We start from the raw sequence: 16,398 nt of genomic DNA on the forward strand, positions 1-16,398 counted from the left end.
GTGCATTAAGCATTTCCTAAGCAAAGGAAAAGACTGCTATTAGCTTTAGCTACATTGTATCATTTATGTTTTACTTGTAATAAAATTGAATCCTGTAACAATGTTTAGATTTGATAATGCCGGTAAGTGTTCCTATAGCTTTTTTATATGTTTAAAATGTTTCATAAAAGTATTTTCACATAACCACAAATATGTTCCTCCCCTGTTTAAAACTCTTTAAGAGCTTTTCACTGCACTTTGGATTTTATTCTGACTCCTAATTTTGGATCACAAGATAGTGTACTATCTGACCCCTTCCTATCTCTATCCTTCCAAAACTGTTCCAGCCACACTGATACTCTTCAGTGCCTGGATCCAGTTCACCCAGTGTTTGCCAGCCTACCTCAAGAGCCTTTGTACATACTGTGCCCTCTTCTGGGCATCCTTCCACTGTTGTTTGCATGATTATCTTCTTTAACCTTGAGCTCTCAGATTTGTTCTCACCTCCTCAGAGAGACCTTTCCTGGTCACTCTAAAACTAGGTCATTTTCACTCCTTTAATTCTCTCATTCAGAGTTTGTCCTTTTATTGTATCTGTGACAACTTTCATTTTGTTAACTTGTTTTTGGTCTCTTTCCATTACATTAAGAGGTAATCTCCACCAGGGCAGGAACCTTGTTTCTCTTGCTTACCATTGTATCCTCAGCAAGTTTTTACCCAGTGCACAGCACATGGTAACCACTTAAATTCTGTTGAAGGGATGAATGATACTCTGTTTAGCTAGCCTGAAAGTTTCATGTGGTAGTGATTAGTAGTTGTTCACTCAGTCCTATCTGACTCTTCCAACCCTATGGACTGTATCCCACAAGGCTCCTCCATCTATGGGATTTCCTAGGCAAGATTACTGGGGTGGGTTGCCATTTCTTTCTCCAGGGATCTTACCAACCCAGGGATTAAACCTGCATCTCCTACATTGGCAGGTAAGTTCTTTACCACTGAGCCACCAGGGAAGCCCTTGTTGGTGATTACACCTGAATTCATATTCTGGCCTTGTCCTTTCCAAATTGATCTTTTAGTTAACAGAAGATATGAACATTAATACCTTCCCAACCCCAGTAGAGTTTTAAGAGACCTAACAAAGTTGTTTCTTGATGTGGTATTGGTTACATGGTGTGTTCAGTTTGTGAAAAATCATTGAGCTGTAGACTTTTACATATTCTTCTTTCTGTGTGTATTATGCTTTAATGTTTTCATAAGTTAAAAAAATACCTTCATAGGGCTGCTGTAAGGATAGAATAAGAGAATTGTATATAAAGCATTGACATAATGCCAAACACAAAATATATATTCTTGGTAAGTAGAAGCTGCTGTTACCTTTGCCTAGAGAGATTTTACTGATGTCATCAACTAACTGACTGTACTGTTGTCATCTTTATAAAAGCAATTGTCTTCCTTAAATTTACATACCAGGAAAATAAGAAGTTAAATCGTAACATGAAGTAGAACATAAAGATACTCCCTAAAAATATGACAGTTTTCTCAGTGTGTTCTCTTCCTTTAATGTTGATATTTACTAACTCTCTGATTAACTTCAATAGTTTATTTTTTAAATAGTTAAGTTGTAATACCTTAAACTAGATAGAAATGAGCTCCCTGAGAGGAGAGATCATGACTTTTCCATTGCTGTGTTCCCACTGTCTAGTACAGCTCTTGGTGTTTAATAAATGTTCACTGAAAATCAACTTTACCAAAAGCAAGAGTCCCGTGAACTTCCAGTTCCTCATCTTTTGCTCCCTTTCAGTATCTTATTATATGGGCTTCTGATTTCCTTAAATATATTTTATTGTATCTGTTTCTACAGGCTGATTTATTTTAATGCGTGTTAATCCATATTCACATCCTGGTTCACTTAGCTTTTCTCCAGGTGTTAGGCATTCTTTTATTCACTGTTAACTGTCTTTAGTGCTATGAATATCTGTATTAATCACTTTTCCCCCTTCTGAGTTATTTCTTTGAGCTATCTTTCCAAACAAATCGAAGAGCATAGACAGTTCAGTAAGTCTGCTTATTTAGATCATTACCTGATAAATGATGACACCTTAAAAATTGTAACAGTTCTGTGGTTGTAACATGCTGTAGTGATCATGTTATGATTGATTTTATTGTGATCTCCTCCCAGAGTTTATGAGTGTAATAAACGCTGCAAATGTGACCCTAACATGTGCACAAACCGGTTGGTACAGCATGGCCTGCAAGTTCGTCTGCAGCTCTTCAAGACCCAGAACAAGGGCTGGGGTATCCGTTGCTTGGATGACATTGCCAAAGGCTCCTTTGTCTGTATTTATGCAGGTTGGTGATGAAAGGGTTGCTTTCTGGGGTGAGAACATGGTAGAACATTGAATCAGAGACAAGTTGAATTTAAGAATAAAATGCTTAACCTGTGAACTAGGAGAGAGAAGCAGCCAGGATTTTCTTCTATAAAGAACATGAGTGATGTGCCTGTCTGGGTGGATCAGGAAGGGTCAAAAGTGCTTCAGGAGACCAAGAACGAAAAGGGATGAAATTGTGGACATATTTCAGCAGAGAGAGACATGGTAGTAGAAAAAATGACACATGTGGAGTGACGCATATCACTCCACCCAGAGATTTAGCATAACTTAGGAAGAATGGGGTGGCAGAAAGGGCAAGATCTAAAGCTCCCCTTACTCTCAACAGTTAAGACACTAAGGAAGAGGTATCATCAGAGAGAAACAAGAGACCATAATGAATGTGATTTGACTCTGTACTGTGGGGCTGGGTATTGATGAACTTTATTCTTTCTAAAAGCTCCTCATAACCCTGGAAGGCTTTCTCTTCATTCTCAGGGAAGATCCTGACAGATGACTTTGCTGACAAAGAGGGCCTAGAAATGGGTGATGAGTACTTTGCCAATCTGGACCATATTGAGAGCGTGGAGAACTTCAAGGAGGGGTATGAGAGTGATGCCCCCTGTTCCTCTGACAGCAGTGGTGTAGACTTGAAGGACCAGGAAGATGGCAACAGCGGCACAGAGGACCCCGAGGAGTCCAACGACGACAGCTCGGACGACAACTTCTGTAAGGACGAGGACTTCAGCACCAGCTCGGTGTGGCGCAGCTACGCCACTCGGCGGCAGACCCGGGGCCAGAGGGAGAACGGACTGTCTGAGATGTCTTCCAAGGACTCTCGCCCCCCAGACCTGGGGCCCCCACATACTCCTGTCCCTCCGTCAATCCCTGTAGGTGGCTGCAATCCACCTTCCTCTGAAGAGACACCTAAGAACAAAGTGGCCTCGTGGTTGAGCTGCAACAGTGTCAGTGAAGGTGGCTTTGCTGACTCTGACAGCCGTTCATCCTTCAAGACTAGTGAAGGTGGGGAAGGCCGCACTGGGGGAGGCAGAGGGGAAGCAGAGAAGGCTTCCACCTCAGGGCTGGGCTTCAAGGATGAGGGAGACATCAAGCAGGCCAAGAAGGAGGTAAGCAGTGGCAGGAACTCTCAGAATTGTGGCTGTTATATAAGTTTGATGTGGTGACAGACTTAATGCAATCTCACCATGAGACCATGAGTGCTTTTGTTATTGTTTTTGACCATGCCACATGGCTTGGGGATCTTAGTTCCTTGACCAGGGATCAAACTTGTGTCCTCTGCAGTGGAAGCACAGAGTTCTAACCACAGGATAGACTGCCAAGGAATTCCCTTTCCATGAGTCTTCATATGCAGGTGATTTATTTGATGGATTTCTATGGCAAACCTGATCAATCTTCCCCCTAATACATTCCTATGGTGGTGTAGTTGCTAAGTCATGTCTGATTCTTGTGACCCCATGTTTGTTTAAAGAACCAAATTATTTTAAAATCAGCCTGCTGTGGGGAAAGTACCTGATTAATTCCAAAGTGGAGGATTTAAAAGTAATTTTTTAAAACTGCCACCTCAGTTTATCTACATCATTGCTTTCATTATAGTAGAAAAACAAGAATTGATCTTAACGTATTTTTAATGATGTTGAAACTTACCACATTATGGGTGGTGAACGGTCCCTTGTCCTTGGAATATTCTGCCCAGGGTGTTTTCCATGCACATTTTGGAATGCCCTATTATTGGGAAGGGTTAAAGACCCCTTCCAGTGGGGCTTCCTGATGAAAATGATCATTATTCTCAAGTTGGAGAGTAATTTCTCCACACACATCCCACTTTAGATAGTGTACCTCTCGCTGGCTGATATCTTTAGAGGTCATCTGAGGTGAAGTCTACAGTTGTTGGATATATTATCTAGAACCATGTAAACACTCAGCCATTCACTCGCTCTGTTTTCCAGGACCCTGATGACCGAAACAGGATGTCAGTGTAAGTGCCTCGCTTTTTCACCTGTTTCCGAATCTTCCTTCTCTCGAGCCTACAAAAGCAGCCTAAGAAACAGCCAGTAGACCTGACCCCTCTCGTGTCTTCCTCTCCCATCAGAGTTACTGAAAGCTCTCGAAATTATGGTTATAATCCTTCTCCTGTGAAGCCTGAAGGACTTCGCCGCCCACCAAGTAAGACTAGTATGCATCAGAGCCGACGACTCATGGCCTCTGCTCAGTCAAACCCTGATGTAAGTGACCTTTCTCAAGCTGTACCTTACCCAGCCTCCTGTTTTACTCTAGAGTGTGAGTAAAGGAACATTCTTCTCGTGTCATCAAGTCTATCACCATAATTGCTGTTGGATATTTTCTTATTTCTCTGGTCTTGACATCCTGCCTCGTTTTACTTCATCCAGCATCTAATCTCACTATAGTCTCAACCCCTTCCCGCCTAACTGTACCTAAAAGCAGGGATCCCAAGGGGCCCTTTCCATTTACTCAGTTTTTTAATACATATATATTTTTTGGCTTCACTGGGTCCCAGTTGCTGCATGCGGGATCTTCCATCTTCCTTGCAGCATGGAGAATCTTTTTTAGTTGCAGTTTGTGGGATCCAGTTCCCTTACCAGGGATCCATGCCAGGCCCCCTCTGCTGGGAATGTGGAATCCCAGCCACTGGACCACCAGGGAAGTCCCTCTCCATTTACTCTTATTCCTTCTTTTCACCCTTCTGCTTCCTCAGGATATCCTGACCCTGTCCAGCAGCACAGAAAGTGAGGGGGAAAGTGGGACCAGCCGGAAGCCCACTGCTGGCCAGACTTCAGCCACAGCCGTGGACAGTGATGATATCCAGACCATCTCCTCTGGCTCTGAAGGGGATGACTTTGAGGACAAGAAGAACATGTCTGGTAGTCTGGAAGGATTTGTGGGGTAGTAGGAAGGAACCAGTAGGGGGAGAATTCAGATCCTAAGAATTGAAGCATCCCTGGGAAGACTCCCTGACTCCCAGCTAAACTGTTAATAATTTGTGACATATCCCCTCCCTCTCTTCTTTCCAGTTCCCTATTCTTTTCCCTCTGCTCCTGTATCCAGCAGCTCTAATCCTGCTTGAGAAAAACTGCCACCTTGGGCCTTTGCCTCAGAGTCCCAGCTTATTGGTATTCCTGAGGTGCATTGGGTGGGATAAAAATGGAAGCAGGAAAAAAAAAAGGAAGTAGAAGTTCCACTCATGAGGTAGGGTGGCTCTAGCCCCGTTCTTCTCCTTGTCCAGGTCCAATGAAGCGCCAAGTGGCAGTAAAATCAACCCGGGGTTTTGCTTTGAAATCAACCCATGGGATTGCCATTAAATCAACCAACATGGCATCCGTGGAAAAGGGGGAGAGTGCACCCGTTCGTAAGAACACACGCCAGTTCTATGATGGGGAGGAGTCTTGCTACATCATCGACGCCAAGCTTGAAGGCAACCTGGGCCGCTACCTCAATGTGAGACCCCTTTTCCTCACCTGTATGTGCTGGTTATCCCCTAGTCCTCACATTTCTAGGTTTTTTTAATGCAACTACATAAACCCACCTTTTCTCATTATAAATTCTTGATCACAAAGGATCTTAAAAGAGGTGGCTTTCAAAATTTCTGTTGCTGTCGGAGGATCAAATGGCATTGTTTTCATCCAGCTCTCTCTCACCCTACAAAACCAGATTCTGTTTCCTTGGTTCGTAAGTGAATCTGTACTTAAACCTACAGCACAGTTGCAGCCCCAACCTGTTTGTCCAGAATGTCTTCGTGGATACTCATGATCTCCGCTTCCCGTGGGTGGCCTTCTTTGCCAGCAAGTAAGAGGGAATCAGGAAAGGGGTGGGTGGGTGGGGAAAGCCCAGGTTGGGGAGGGGCCAGGACATTCAAAGGGCCTCTTTTCCATCCGTGATCCAGCTCCCCCTGCACATTCAGTCATCACAGGCCTGGGTTTCTGCTGTTTGACCACACCCCTTCCTCCTCCTCCTCTTTAGGAGAATCCGGGCTGGCACAGAGCTTACCTGGGACTACAACTATGAGGTGGGCAGCGTGGAAGGCAAGGAGCTGCTTTGCTGCTGCGGGGCCATCGAATGCAGAGGGCGTCTTCTTTAGAGGACAGCCTTCCTCCTAACCTCCTGAACCTTCCTGAACTGCCCTTTCCTCAGGAACTGGGTCTTCCTGACTGTTGAATTCTGACCCCCAAGTTTCTAGTCTAGCTACTCCCCAGCTTCTAGTAGATAGAAATGGGGGTTGTGGATCAGGAGACCCCTTCCATTGTGGTGCTAGCAGGCAGGGCCCCTCCCCTGCCTCCGGAGGCACTGGGAGTGGGAGAGGTTACCACTCTAACCTGGGCCTGACATCCCTTCAGTCCTCCTGTGGCTCACCCCTCCCATCCTACATTTGTTCAAGTGTTCATTCTTCTGACAGACTAGTCCTAGAATGAGGGCTGTGTATTTTACTATCCCTGGTTTGTATTGTTTCTTGAAAGTCTTTTAACAAGATGTTAAAACTAAGACTGTGATTTGATTTCTTTCCCTCAGCTCCCAGTTTTAGGTCTTGATGAGAGATGAGTTTCCCATCCTTCCCAACAGGCAGCTGTCATTAGTCCTGACCCTTCTCTACTTTCGCTTTCTCTTATTTGCCATGTAATATTTTTTAATGTTATATAACCAGGAGGAAGGCATGAGGAAGACTACCTTAGTTTATTTAGTTGATCACTCTTCTCAGTTCTTAAGAGTCTAAACACTTGTTGCCATGTTTTACTTAATCTTTAATATATTTTAATTAAAAAAAACCATTAACAGTACATTTTGGTCTGAAGTGGTCCCTCTGCTGAAATGCCAGGTGCTAGCTGTAATTCAGGCTTTAAAACCCAAACCCCAAATGTTTAATAAATAAAAATTAGAACTAGTTGCCATTCTACTCCAAACCAGCTAGCCTAGGGAAAGAGGCCAGAGAAAGGAGGCAGTAAGATCTTGGACCTGTGACTACAGGGACAGCTGGCAGAGAAGTAACAGAAGACTGTCTGAGCAGTCCACATTGTGGCCCCCACTTTTTGGCAGAGGTAGGATAAGGGTCACGTGCACCCGCCTACACTCGGTTCATTTGGATCTTAGAAGGGAAAAAGTTAGAAGTCAGCTCAGCTTTGGTTTCTGGTCCAAGTTAGGGAGATTAGAAAGGTGAGCCTTGGTCCAACTTTGGCAGAATGAGGCCCACAGGTGGGACAGTAAGGCACGACCCTGGCTCTGGAGGTCAGGGAGTCAAAGGCAGGCAGACAGGGCCAGATTCTGAAGAGTAAGGAATGTGAATTATAACTCCCACCCCCAGAACTGAGGAAAGGTCTCAAAATCAATAGAAAGGACAACTTGGAAAATAATACCAACCCCCCTCCCCAACAAAGGATATAACCAACCTCCCCATTCCTGGAGCTAGGCTGATTAGAATTTGGTTTAAAGGCAACTGGGTGACAGAAGCAGGGGGTGGGGGCACAGAGAACTACGCTCCTCTTGCTTTCTCCTTCTCCCCAGAGCTTAAAGTGACCCTGTGGGGAGGGTGGGGTATTTCCTTGGCTTTATACTTTAATCTGAGGGGCAGCAGGGACAATGGTTCAGTCATTCTTACGATGGTTGTTGTTGAGGATGGGGTGGCCATTGGCTAGGGGCCGGTTCTTTGCTCCTCCCCCAGCTGCAGCCTCCTCCCCCTCTGAGCTCTCCGTTTCTTCCCTGTCACTGCGTTCATCTTCTACTACCTGTGAAGAGGATGAGCAGGGTTACGAACCCCCAAGGGACTGCCTCTCTCGGTGGGCTTTTTCCAGCTATACCCAGGGCCCCACAGTAGGTTTTAGAGGGAATCTGGGCCGTTCCTAGAGTTGAGGGCAGTAGGGCCTACAGAATGGGGACAGACCATCACCTTTCCAGTTATGAACTTGTGGGCCATTCGCAAAATGAGGTAGGCCCAGAAGATATGCAGCAGCTGTAGCACTCCCATCATGAAATTGAAGAAGTAATAGCCAAAAAAGGCGGGATAGAGCTCCAGTGGGTACACCAGCGTGCAGTACAGGATCCTTGGGATGGGCAAAGACAAGAACTGTTAACACAGAAAGGAGGGGGTCAAGACTTGAGGACAGACAAATGGGGCTGGGGAGAAGATTCCTGATTTCTTCAAACAGGAGTCTAATCTGGTATCCTACTCACCAGAAGGGCAGGATGACCAGTCGGGTGATGATGAAGACAATGGCGAAGACGATGAAGATGTTGTTGCAGGTGTTTTTCCATCCCGCATAGTTAAACATCTTGGCTGACTGTGTAGATAGCCCCCACCTATCATCACGGGCTCCTGACTCCCATATACATTCATATATACGTCCCACTTACCACACTGGCTCTGTGCCCCCACCTCCTTGGTCCCAGGAACATCCACCCCCACCCACCACTACCCCAAAAAGAGGATAGAGGGACAGAAGAACCTGCACCAGGGTCTCTAGGCTTGAAGAAATGCCCAGGAAGCCTGACCTCTAGCAGGTAGTCAGAAGAGTCATGCAGAGCCATGATAAGAGTCCCTGCTCGGACGTAATTGGCACACCAGGAGAAACTAATGAGGATGATGGTGGCCACGTGATGGATGATCTGCTCCTTGAAATCCTGTAGAAAAGATGCAGCCTCCAGAGGACTGTTTCCTGTTCCCTAGCTTCCGTTCTTCCCCCTCGTCTTTAATTCCACTTATCCCACCACTCCATCCAAAGCACCCGGAAGTCAAAGGGGAGGTGGTTCATACCGGGCTTCATTTTGGCTCCTACTCAATGGCACAGCCCCATGACCCACCTTTCGCTTGACATCAGAAGCAATGCTGAAGAGCAAGGACCAGTAGAAAGACAGTTCAATCATGTAGTACCAGTACTGGGAAGGGATGATGCTCTGAGAGAGAAAAGAAGGTTAACGGACCCCAGAGCCACTGGACCCAATGGTCTCACCTCTCCAAACCCAGCCCTCCTTGCACCTATTAACACTATGACTGCAGTCCCTTCTGCCACGTGTCTGAGATCAACTCTTCACAAGGATGTGTATGTCCTAATCCTATCCTACACTGATTCTCACCCCACATAAGGATTAATTACCCCATACAAGGAATCAGGACCCATCACGTACCTGTATGGGATATCCCTCCCAAACTTTCCTCAGGTCATAGAACCAGGGTTTCTGCAGAGAGATGGTGAGAGGTTAAAGGAGGAGGCACCTAAATTCTGGGCCTCACCCCACCTTGCCAGAGAACCTACTCCCCCACCCCCGCCCAGTAATCCCCACTCACGTCTACAATGACAGCCGTGCCGGCAATGAAAGCAATCAGGTAAAATGTGAATCTCCAGCTGGAAGAGAAAGCAGAAATGGCTAGGAGAGTGGAATGGAAGAATGGCACAGCCCTCCAACCCCTAAGTCCCTCCCACTGGATACCCTCTCAAGGATGTATTCAACCAATGTCCCTCCTCACCTGGGAATACTCGCTCCATGTACAGCTGTGGCCCACCCCTCCCAGCAAAACACGTCAGACCTTCCTCTGCCACCCAGTTTCTCTTGCGTCAACTTCCCCTACCTTGCCTCTCGGAACTTCTTGAGGAGACTGGGCCGGTCCTGGTTGCGACGGCGGCGGAACCAGCGCTCTACCTGGCGGCCAGAGAGCCTGCTCTGCCGTGACAGAAGCTCTACATCTGCCTGGGTGGAGTGAGAAGCCCATTATGTTCAGCCTCACTCGCCCTTCCCATCCCTCTGCCAGTAATGACCCAAGTCGGCCCTGTCTGAAGGGAAGGGGAGATGCCTTCCCATCTCTTCACCCCATAACTCCTCATTCCCTACCAGGACTCAGTAACTCCCAGAACAGGGTCTGCAGCTCATACCTGTTTGGGCTGCTTGCCACTGGTCATGTAGAAATGCTCCAAAGTGGGGTTGGGAGGTGCTCGCAGCCGGGTTTTCTCTTTGACATTCAGGAGGGCAGCCAGTGGTGTAGCCACATAACTGGGGAAGGGATAGGAGTGAGGGGTGTCTGACTCTCTTAAAGCAGGCAAGCCTGGTAGCCCCTAAACTAGGGGACCTGGAGGGGGATACTGCAAGCTCAGGCAACTTTATCCTGGGCCTCAGTTTCCCAGCAAACCCCCTCTCTGGCTGCCTTGGGCTGCCCATAGCTGACAAAGCTGCCTGTGTTCACTAGCCACCAGGCGGGTGGAAGGCAAGAACAAACAACCATTGAAGGAATGGGCCTGGGGGTGCTGAGCCCTCAGAAAGACAATGCTGCCTTTAGTGGGGGGCACACAGTAGGCAGGGACCTGGGTGGTGAGAACACCAGTGTGCAGGACCAATTAAACAGCAAGAGACAAACTTGAAGTACAAGAAACTGCGGCTGGGAGCCAGGGAAGGCATGGGGGTAGGTTGGTATGCTCACAGCTCAAAGAAGTATCGAATGATGAGGAAGAGCAAGGCCAGGGGTAGTGTGATATAGAGGTCGGAGGCTTTGGCGTAGACACGTCCATCTCGGTCTTCTAGATCAGCCCAGGTTAAGTTCACAGGGAGCCACAGCCGTTCCCACCAGAAGTAGTCATGTAAGATCTGGAGCATCCTGAGTGAGGAAGGGAGAAGTAGAGGGCATCAAAGCACGCAGCAGTGTGAAAAGAGACAGATGACAGTTTTCACAGTGTAACAAAAAGAGCAGGGGCAAAGACTCAAGCCCTGGGCTCTGGTCTTGGCCATGTGGACAAATCAGTGTGCCCCTCTGTAACACGGTGGCTTTCCAGTTCTAACAGTTACTCTTAATATCAACCAAAGGTGATGCTAACATCCCCTAAAAGTTCTGATTCCCTAGATTCAAGAACCTTGGGGTCTCCCCATCATTTTGCTATTCTCACATGGAAACTAGACAGGATCTAGCCCTAGAAGCCCGTGGCCAAAAATCTTAAGTCACAGTCATCCTCCCTTCCCCCCACCCTCCAACCTCTTCCTAGAGCTCCCAAGTGTTAGTCACTCAGTCATATCCGACTCTGTAACTTTATGGACTGTAGCCCGCCAGGTTTCTCTGTCCATGGAACTCCCCAGGTAAGAATACAGGAGTGGGTAGCCATCCATTCTCCAGGGGATCTTCCTGATGCAGGGATCAAACGCAGGTCTCCTGCACTGCAGGCAGATTCTTTACCATCTGAACCACCGGAGCTCCCAAATCAACCCATAACTGGAAGCTTCCTTGCCAGGGAGCCCAAGAAAGGGTTGCAGGGCTGGGGCAAGACGTTCCTCCCCCTTCCCTATAACCCACTGGGGCAGCAGGTCCTAGGGAAAATTAAGAGGCCAGAATAAACCAAAATTATGCCCCCAAATAGTGCTGAGCTCAAGGACAATCAATGGACATCAAAATATTGCACACAAGCTTAACAGCCCATGCCCAAGCCATCCATTCCCAAACATAAGGCAGAAGAACTGTATGTGAAGCCTATTCTCAGAAATAAAATGAAGACAAGGCTGCAGGGAGTCAGGGGTTGGAGGATAGAGAGTCGATACAGCAGATTAAGACATCTGGTAGAATTAGGAGCTATTTTGTATTAAGGATCCTCTAGAAAATAAAATACTAGTCTGCTCAGGGAACACCCATCACAAATACCCTCAGTGCTCAGCAAAGAGCTGCTGTTTTGTACCACCTCCCTCCCCTGTTTTGTCCACGGAAAGAAAAAGGATCTACAGGGTGGTGGTGACCACTTGGATACCCGAATGAAGGAGGGTACGATCTGAGGCTCACGCAGGGACAGCAGCTGCTTGGAGCTGAGAGAAGCAGCAAGATGATCCTGTAGAATCAGCGATGCTGGTCCACACAACAATCGGCAGTCCTAGGACTCAGCAGTGAACCCAGTAGGATGACAGGCAAAGTTTCCAGGCTACCAGGCCCTCATCCTCCCAGGAGGGAGGCCAGGTGGGCGGTCTCCAGGCTGGCCTTGAGACTAAAAGCTGACACAGAAGGAAGGTGGTCCCCTCCCAGCTGCGGAGGAAAGAGAGTTGGGAGATTGTTCTCTACTGTGAACTGGAGACCAACTGGTGCCTTGCTGAAGGCTGATCATATCACAGCTGAGTTGGGCTGCTCCTCCAACAGCTCCGCCCCCACCCACCACAGAAGCACTTGCGAAATCCCTCTCAGCCTGTCACGGGTCAGTATTTCAGCTCAAGGACTTTACCCTCTTGTCCCCACTCCTGGTCACTGCTCTTTCAGATGAAAGCAGAGGGCAGCCCTGACAGTAAAGGAGTTTCAGCTCCACCCGCCCCCAACAGCACACGAACGTACACACATATGTACACACACACACACACATTCCAGGCCTCAGCTCCTGAGGACACTGCCCCTTCCCTCTCCACCTTGGCCAGAATAAATATTTAATTAGTTAAAGAGATGGAAGCCTTTGGAACTGAACAAAACTAAACACAGTTATCACAGTAGAACTCTCCCCAGACGACAGTGCACACAGACACACTTTTTTCTTTGAGAGAAGTTGTAGAAAACTTAGTAGAGAAGAGACAAGGCAGAGAGCCTACATGTGGTGGCACACCTCTGGTTCCTCTTGCCACCTCCTTCGCTTAGTCTGATTGGAGGTGAAGAAACAGACCTGACTCAGTCACCTGACTGCCAGTCCCTTGGAGCCCAATTTGTCCTCCATTGAGGACTAAAGCCAAGGGTACTGTCGGGCCTAGACATTGGGCCCCATTCCTACCCTGGTCAGTGGAAACCGGCAGGTAAGTTTCTTTTGTCACAGATATTTTGAGGATTAAAGATTCAGAGGGCTGGCTGGGATCCTGGAGGCTAAGAGTAGAGTCCCTCTCTGTGACTCCCGGGAGCCCAGGAATGCCTCATGCTTACAAAGGTGAGGAGCTGCAGAAGCAGGCAAAAAGTCAGAAATGGGTCAAAGGCAAGCTCCTGGACAGTGCAACTATCTCAATCCCAGGACAAGATAGCACCTGGCCCCTGCCTGCTCCAAGCAGGGAGAACAGAAGACAGTGTGAGCAGAGAGTGTGATGTGTCGGGAGTTCTGAATGGGGCCTCTCTCACACCCGGGTTTCAGGCTTTCTGTGACCACAGCCCTCCCCTCCTGCCCAGCACTTGCATTAGCAGAGGAGCGGTGGCCTCAACCCTGCCCCTCACCCCCTGGGACCTAGCCCAGCAGGAAGAGGCACCAGATTCAGCAGGGTCAGGACTTCGGACTCCATGTGACAGGGAAGGGAAGACAACTGGGGCTCCCGGGCCAGGCCCGCCGGCTGCACACACCCATCCCCACAGAACAAACCAGTCCACTCCTAGTGGCGTCCCTGGCACACCAAGCCAAGCAATGGATCCCACAAACAAAAAGGTGGGTCAAGAAAAGGGGATGTGCCTTTGTGACAGGGAGACACCCTTGATTTCTGGGTCACATTACTTAATTTCCTGGTGAGGAAAATCACACCTATTGGTATTTTTTCACTCAAATGATTTACTCCCACACACACATGAAGAGACAATAGGGTGTGTGCATGTGTTTCTGTCTCTCTCACGCACAAATACACCTGCCTCAGAGACACAGACACCACTTTATGAGGCACAGGCTGGAGAACAGCCAGTGGAGCAGGGATTTCGTGGGCATCAGGTTACCAGGAACTTGAACAGAGCTCCACCCAGCTGCTACCTTTTGCTCCAACTCTGACTGACCCGTCCCAGACCCTCAGACAGATGAAAAGGGGCAAAGAGTCCCCAAGGGGACTTGTAGACCGAGGCTGCTAGGAGGGCAGAAGTTTGAGGCTATGAGGAAGAGATCTCACAGACTCAACGTGGTAACAGTCCCAAAGGCTCTCAGAGTTTGGAGAAATAATTGAAGAAGATACAATACGATCAGTAAGGGAAGAGAGAGTGACAAAGACAGGATCCCAGAGGCTCCCAGCTTTCACTGGAGCCTGAGGGACTACAAAAAAGAAGTGGAAAGAAGTGGAAGAGGACCTGAATAGTCCACGTTGTTGAAAACGTTTTCAGGCAGCTACACCAGGTCACAAACTAGAAAGCCGAGAAGAGGTGTGTCATCTCTCTGCACCTCAAAATTTCAGTTTTTTCTACGGCCCCAACACAGCCAAAGATTGCATGAGACTACAGCCCGTAGGGGGAGGGAATGACTGGCAAGTTCAAGAAGTAGATGGGGATGGGAGTGGGGGCCATGCTAAAAGCACAGTGAAGGATTGGCCAGCCTGTGGCCGGTGCCGGAGGAAAGTGGAGGCCCTCCCTCCCAGGGGGAGAGCTGGCCAGAGGCCCGAGTGAAGGGAGTGGATTGTGGGGTACCAAGGAAGACAAGGAACTCTCTCTCTTCAAAACAGGGTTTGTGCAGGTCACTGTATGATTAGGGTCAGGCCCCGAGGCAGGAGGCTGCAGACAAGTCCTTACCCTTAGGGGCCCCATCACAAGCCCAGTCAGCCACCCACATTAGGCCCAGCCACCTGGACTCTGCTATGGGGCTGCAACCTCTGCTAACACAGATGTGGGAGCGACTGCCTGCTGGAGGCCTTTCCTGATTCACCTCTCCGGAAAGGGGGGCTCACTCCATTCCTCAGGATCCTCAGAACCCCCTATCTCCTGTACCTGGCAACTCAGGTGAAGGATCAGATTTTGACACCAAGAGTCTACCTTAGGAAGTGAACTTCTAAACTCAGGCCAAAGATTAACAGCACACACGTGCAATTAACCTACTTGCCACAGAGCCTCCGGGCCAGAAATTAGCAAGGTGAGGCCCAGAAAACCAGTTTCACCAGCAGCTCCCCCTACCCCACACACCCCATAACGGTATAAGAGCCTTAGCCACGGGGCGGGGGCCAGGGGCAGACACTCCGAGCCACTCCTTCCTGTTTCCCGTTAAGCACATGGACGCTCTGACCTCCCTCCGGGAGTGGGCACAGTGAACCGATTAGAAAAAGCAAGACCCTTCAACTCTCCTCTCACTCTAGACACGGGATCCCCCAGCCAGGGGCCGCGCCGCGGGCTCTCGGCCAGCAAGTGCTCACCGGACTTTCTCCTCCCCAACAAAAGGCTCCGGGGGCTCCGTCCGTGGGCAGCCCCGCGTCCCCAGCTCCTAGGGGACTCCCAGCTCCTACCTGTTGCCCAGGAGGACTCCTCCGGGCTCCGGGCGGCGCGCTCGAGGACGCCCGGGCGCCCGGCCAGCCTGCCCTCCGGCGGCGCTGGGGGCCCGGCCGCTCCCGCGAGGCGCTCCGGCCCGCCCTCCGCCAGGCCCGCCGCCATGAGCGCGCCGGGCAGAGGCCCCTGAGCCAGCGGCGGCGCCGAGCGCCCGGCCGCCCGAGCGTGTGCGCCCGCGCCCCGCTCCCCTCCACGGCCCGCTCCCGGCCCCGCCAGGCCCTGTCCGCCGAGCCGCGTCCTCGCGGCCCCCGCAGTTCTCCCAACTTTTCCGCGCCCCGTGCCGCCCCACCCCAGCGCGCGGCGCCGCGGACTCCCGGGCGCGGGTCCCGACTCACTCGGCGGCGGCGGCGGCGGCGGCGTCGCGGAGCTGGCCCGGCCGGCAGCCGCTGCTCCGTCTCTCCCCTCGTCCGAGCTCCGGGCCCCCTCCGGACTGGCTCCGCTCGCTCCTCTCCTCCCCCTTCCGCCCGCCCGCCTGCCCGCTCCCTCCCTCCTTCCTCCTCCTCCCGCCGCCTGCCGAGCCCAGCCGAGCCGAGAGCGAGCCCAGCCAGCCCGGGAAAGAAAGGCCGCGAGCAACACAGGAGCCGGGAGACTGGGCGTGGGCCTACGGCCCGGCGACGGAAGGGGAGAGGAGGGCGGGCGGGCGGCGGGGCCCCGGCCTCCGCGCGGGGTAGCCGCGCCCAGCCCCCGCCGCCTGCCACCACCCCCTCCCCGGCCGGGGGCGGGTGGCGGAACCTGGGGAGCCGAGCCCTCGCTGCACCCGGCGGGCGGCGGAGCCCCACTGCAGGCGCTGCACCGGGGGGAAGAAGCCCCCGATGAGGGAGGCAGTGTGGGGTCTCCCAGCCTCTGGTCTCGGTTAGGGGCGCGCTTCGAGGACCCCGGGACAAACCCGCG

At 50.3% G+C, this 16,398-nt stretch overlaps 2 protein-coding genes across 7 annotated transcripts in view; one reads left to right on the top strand and one right to left on the bottom strand.

Moving 5' to 3' along the window:
• The window catches only part of SETDB1 (SET domain bifurcated histone lysine methyltransferase 1), a 28,810-nt gene extending 21,657 nt beyond the window's left edge, over positions 1–7,153 (top strand). For both annotated transcript variants that reach the window (XM_043457660.1, XM_043457670.1), the window contains exons 15-22: positions 2,159–2,328; positions 2,844–3,472; positions 4,313–4,341; positions 4,456–4,588; positions 5,080–5,245; positions 5,608–5,819; positions 6,079–6,167; positions 6,342–7,153. In XM_043457660.1, coding sequence (XP_043313595.1) covers positions 2,159–2,328; positions 2,844–3,472; positions 4,313–4,341; positions 4,456–4,588; positions 5,080–5,245; positions 5,608–5,819; positions 6,079–6,167; positions 6,342–6,459 — 1,546 coding nt within the window. In that variant the 3' untranslated portion in view covers positions 6,460–7,153. The remainder of the gene's footprint in view (positions 1–2,158; positions 2,329–2,843; positions 3,473–4,312; positions 4,342–4,455; positions 4,589–5,079; positions 5,246–5,607; positions 5,820–6,078; positions 6,168–6,341) is intronic.
• On the bottom strand, positions 7,097–16,114 carry CERS2 (ceramide synthase 2). 5 transcript variants are annotated; one of them, XM_043457679.1, is made up of 11 exons: positions 15,843–16,114; positions 10,777–10,950; positions 10,235–10,352; positions 9,934–10,052; positions 9,652–9,709; positions 9,492–9,542; positions 9,168–9,260; positions 8,859–8,987; positions 8,541–8,647; positions 8,257–8,410; positions 7,097–8,095 (listed from the first exon to the last, which is right to left on the bottom strand). In XM_043457679.1, exons 2-11 carry the CDS (start codon positions 10,947–10,949, stop codon positions 7,955–7,957), a joined length of 1,143 nt encoding a protein of 380 aa, XP_043313614.1. In that variant the 5' UTR covers position 10,950; positions 15,843–16,114; the 3' UTR covers positions 7,097–7,954. The 5 variants fall into 5 exon arrangements, with proteins under 5 accessions (XP_043313614.1, XP_043313632.1, XP_043313623.1 ...); XM_043457697.1 differs by lacking the exon at positions 15,843–16,114 and adding an exon at positions 15,468–15,494; XM_043457688.1 differs by lacking the exon at positions 15,843–16,114 and adding an exon at positions 12,115–12,441.
• Between the last annotated feature and the right edge of the window lie 284 nt (positions 16,115–16,398).

This window comes from Cervus canadensis, chromosome 2, assembly GCF_019320065.1.
Source record: "Cervus canadensis isolate Bull #8, Minnesota chromosome 2, ASM1932006v1, whole genome shotgun sequence".
In the NCBI taxonomy this organism is placed as follows: Eukaryota; Metazoa; Chordata; class Mammalia; order Artiodactyla; family Cervidae; genus Cervus; species Cervus canadensis.

What these genes read in the sequence shown, in the direction of transcription:
- CERS2 (XM_043457679.1), bottom strand. Translation starts at nt 10,949, where the DNA reads ATGCTCCAGATCTTACATGACTACTTCTGGTGGGAACGGCTGTGGCTC. An exon ending in GTGGCAAGCAGCCCAAACAG is followed by an intron (nt 10,053 to 10,234) that starts GTATGAGCTGCA and finishes CACTCCACCCAG; the next exon opens with GCAGATGTAGAGCTTCTGTC. An exon ending in GGGAGGGATATCCCATACAG is followed by an intron (nt 9,261 to 9,491) that starts GTACGTGATGGG and finishes TTTCTCTCTCAG; the next exon opens with AGCATCATCCCTTCCCAGTA.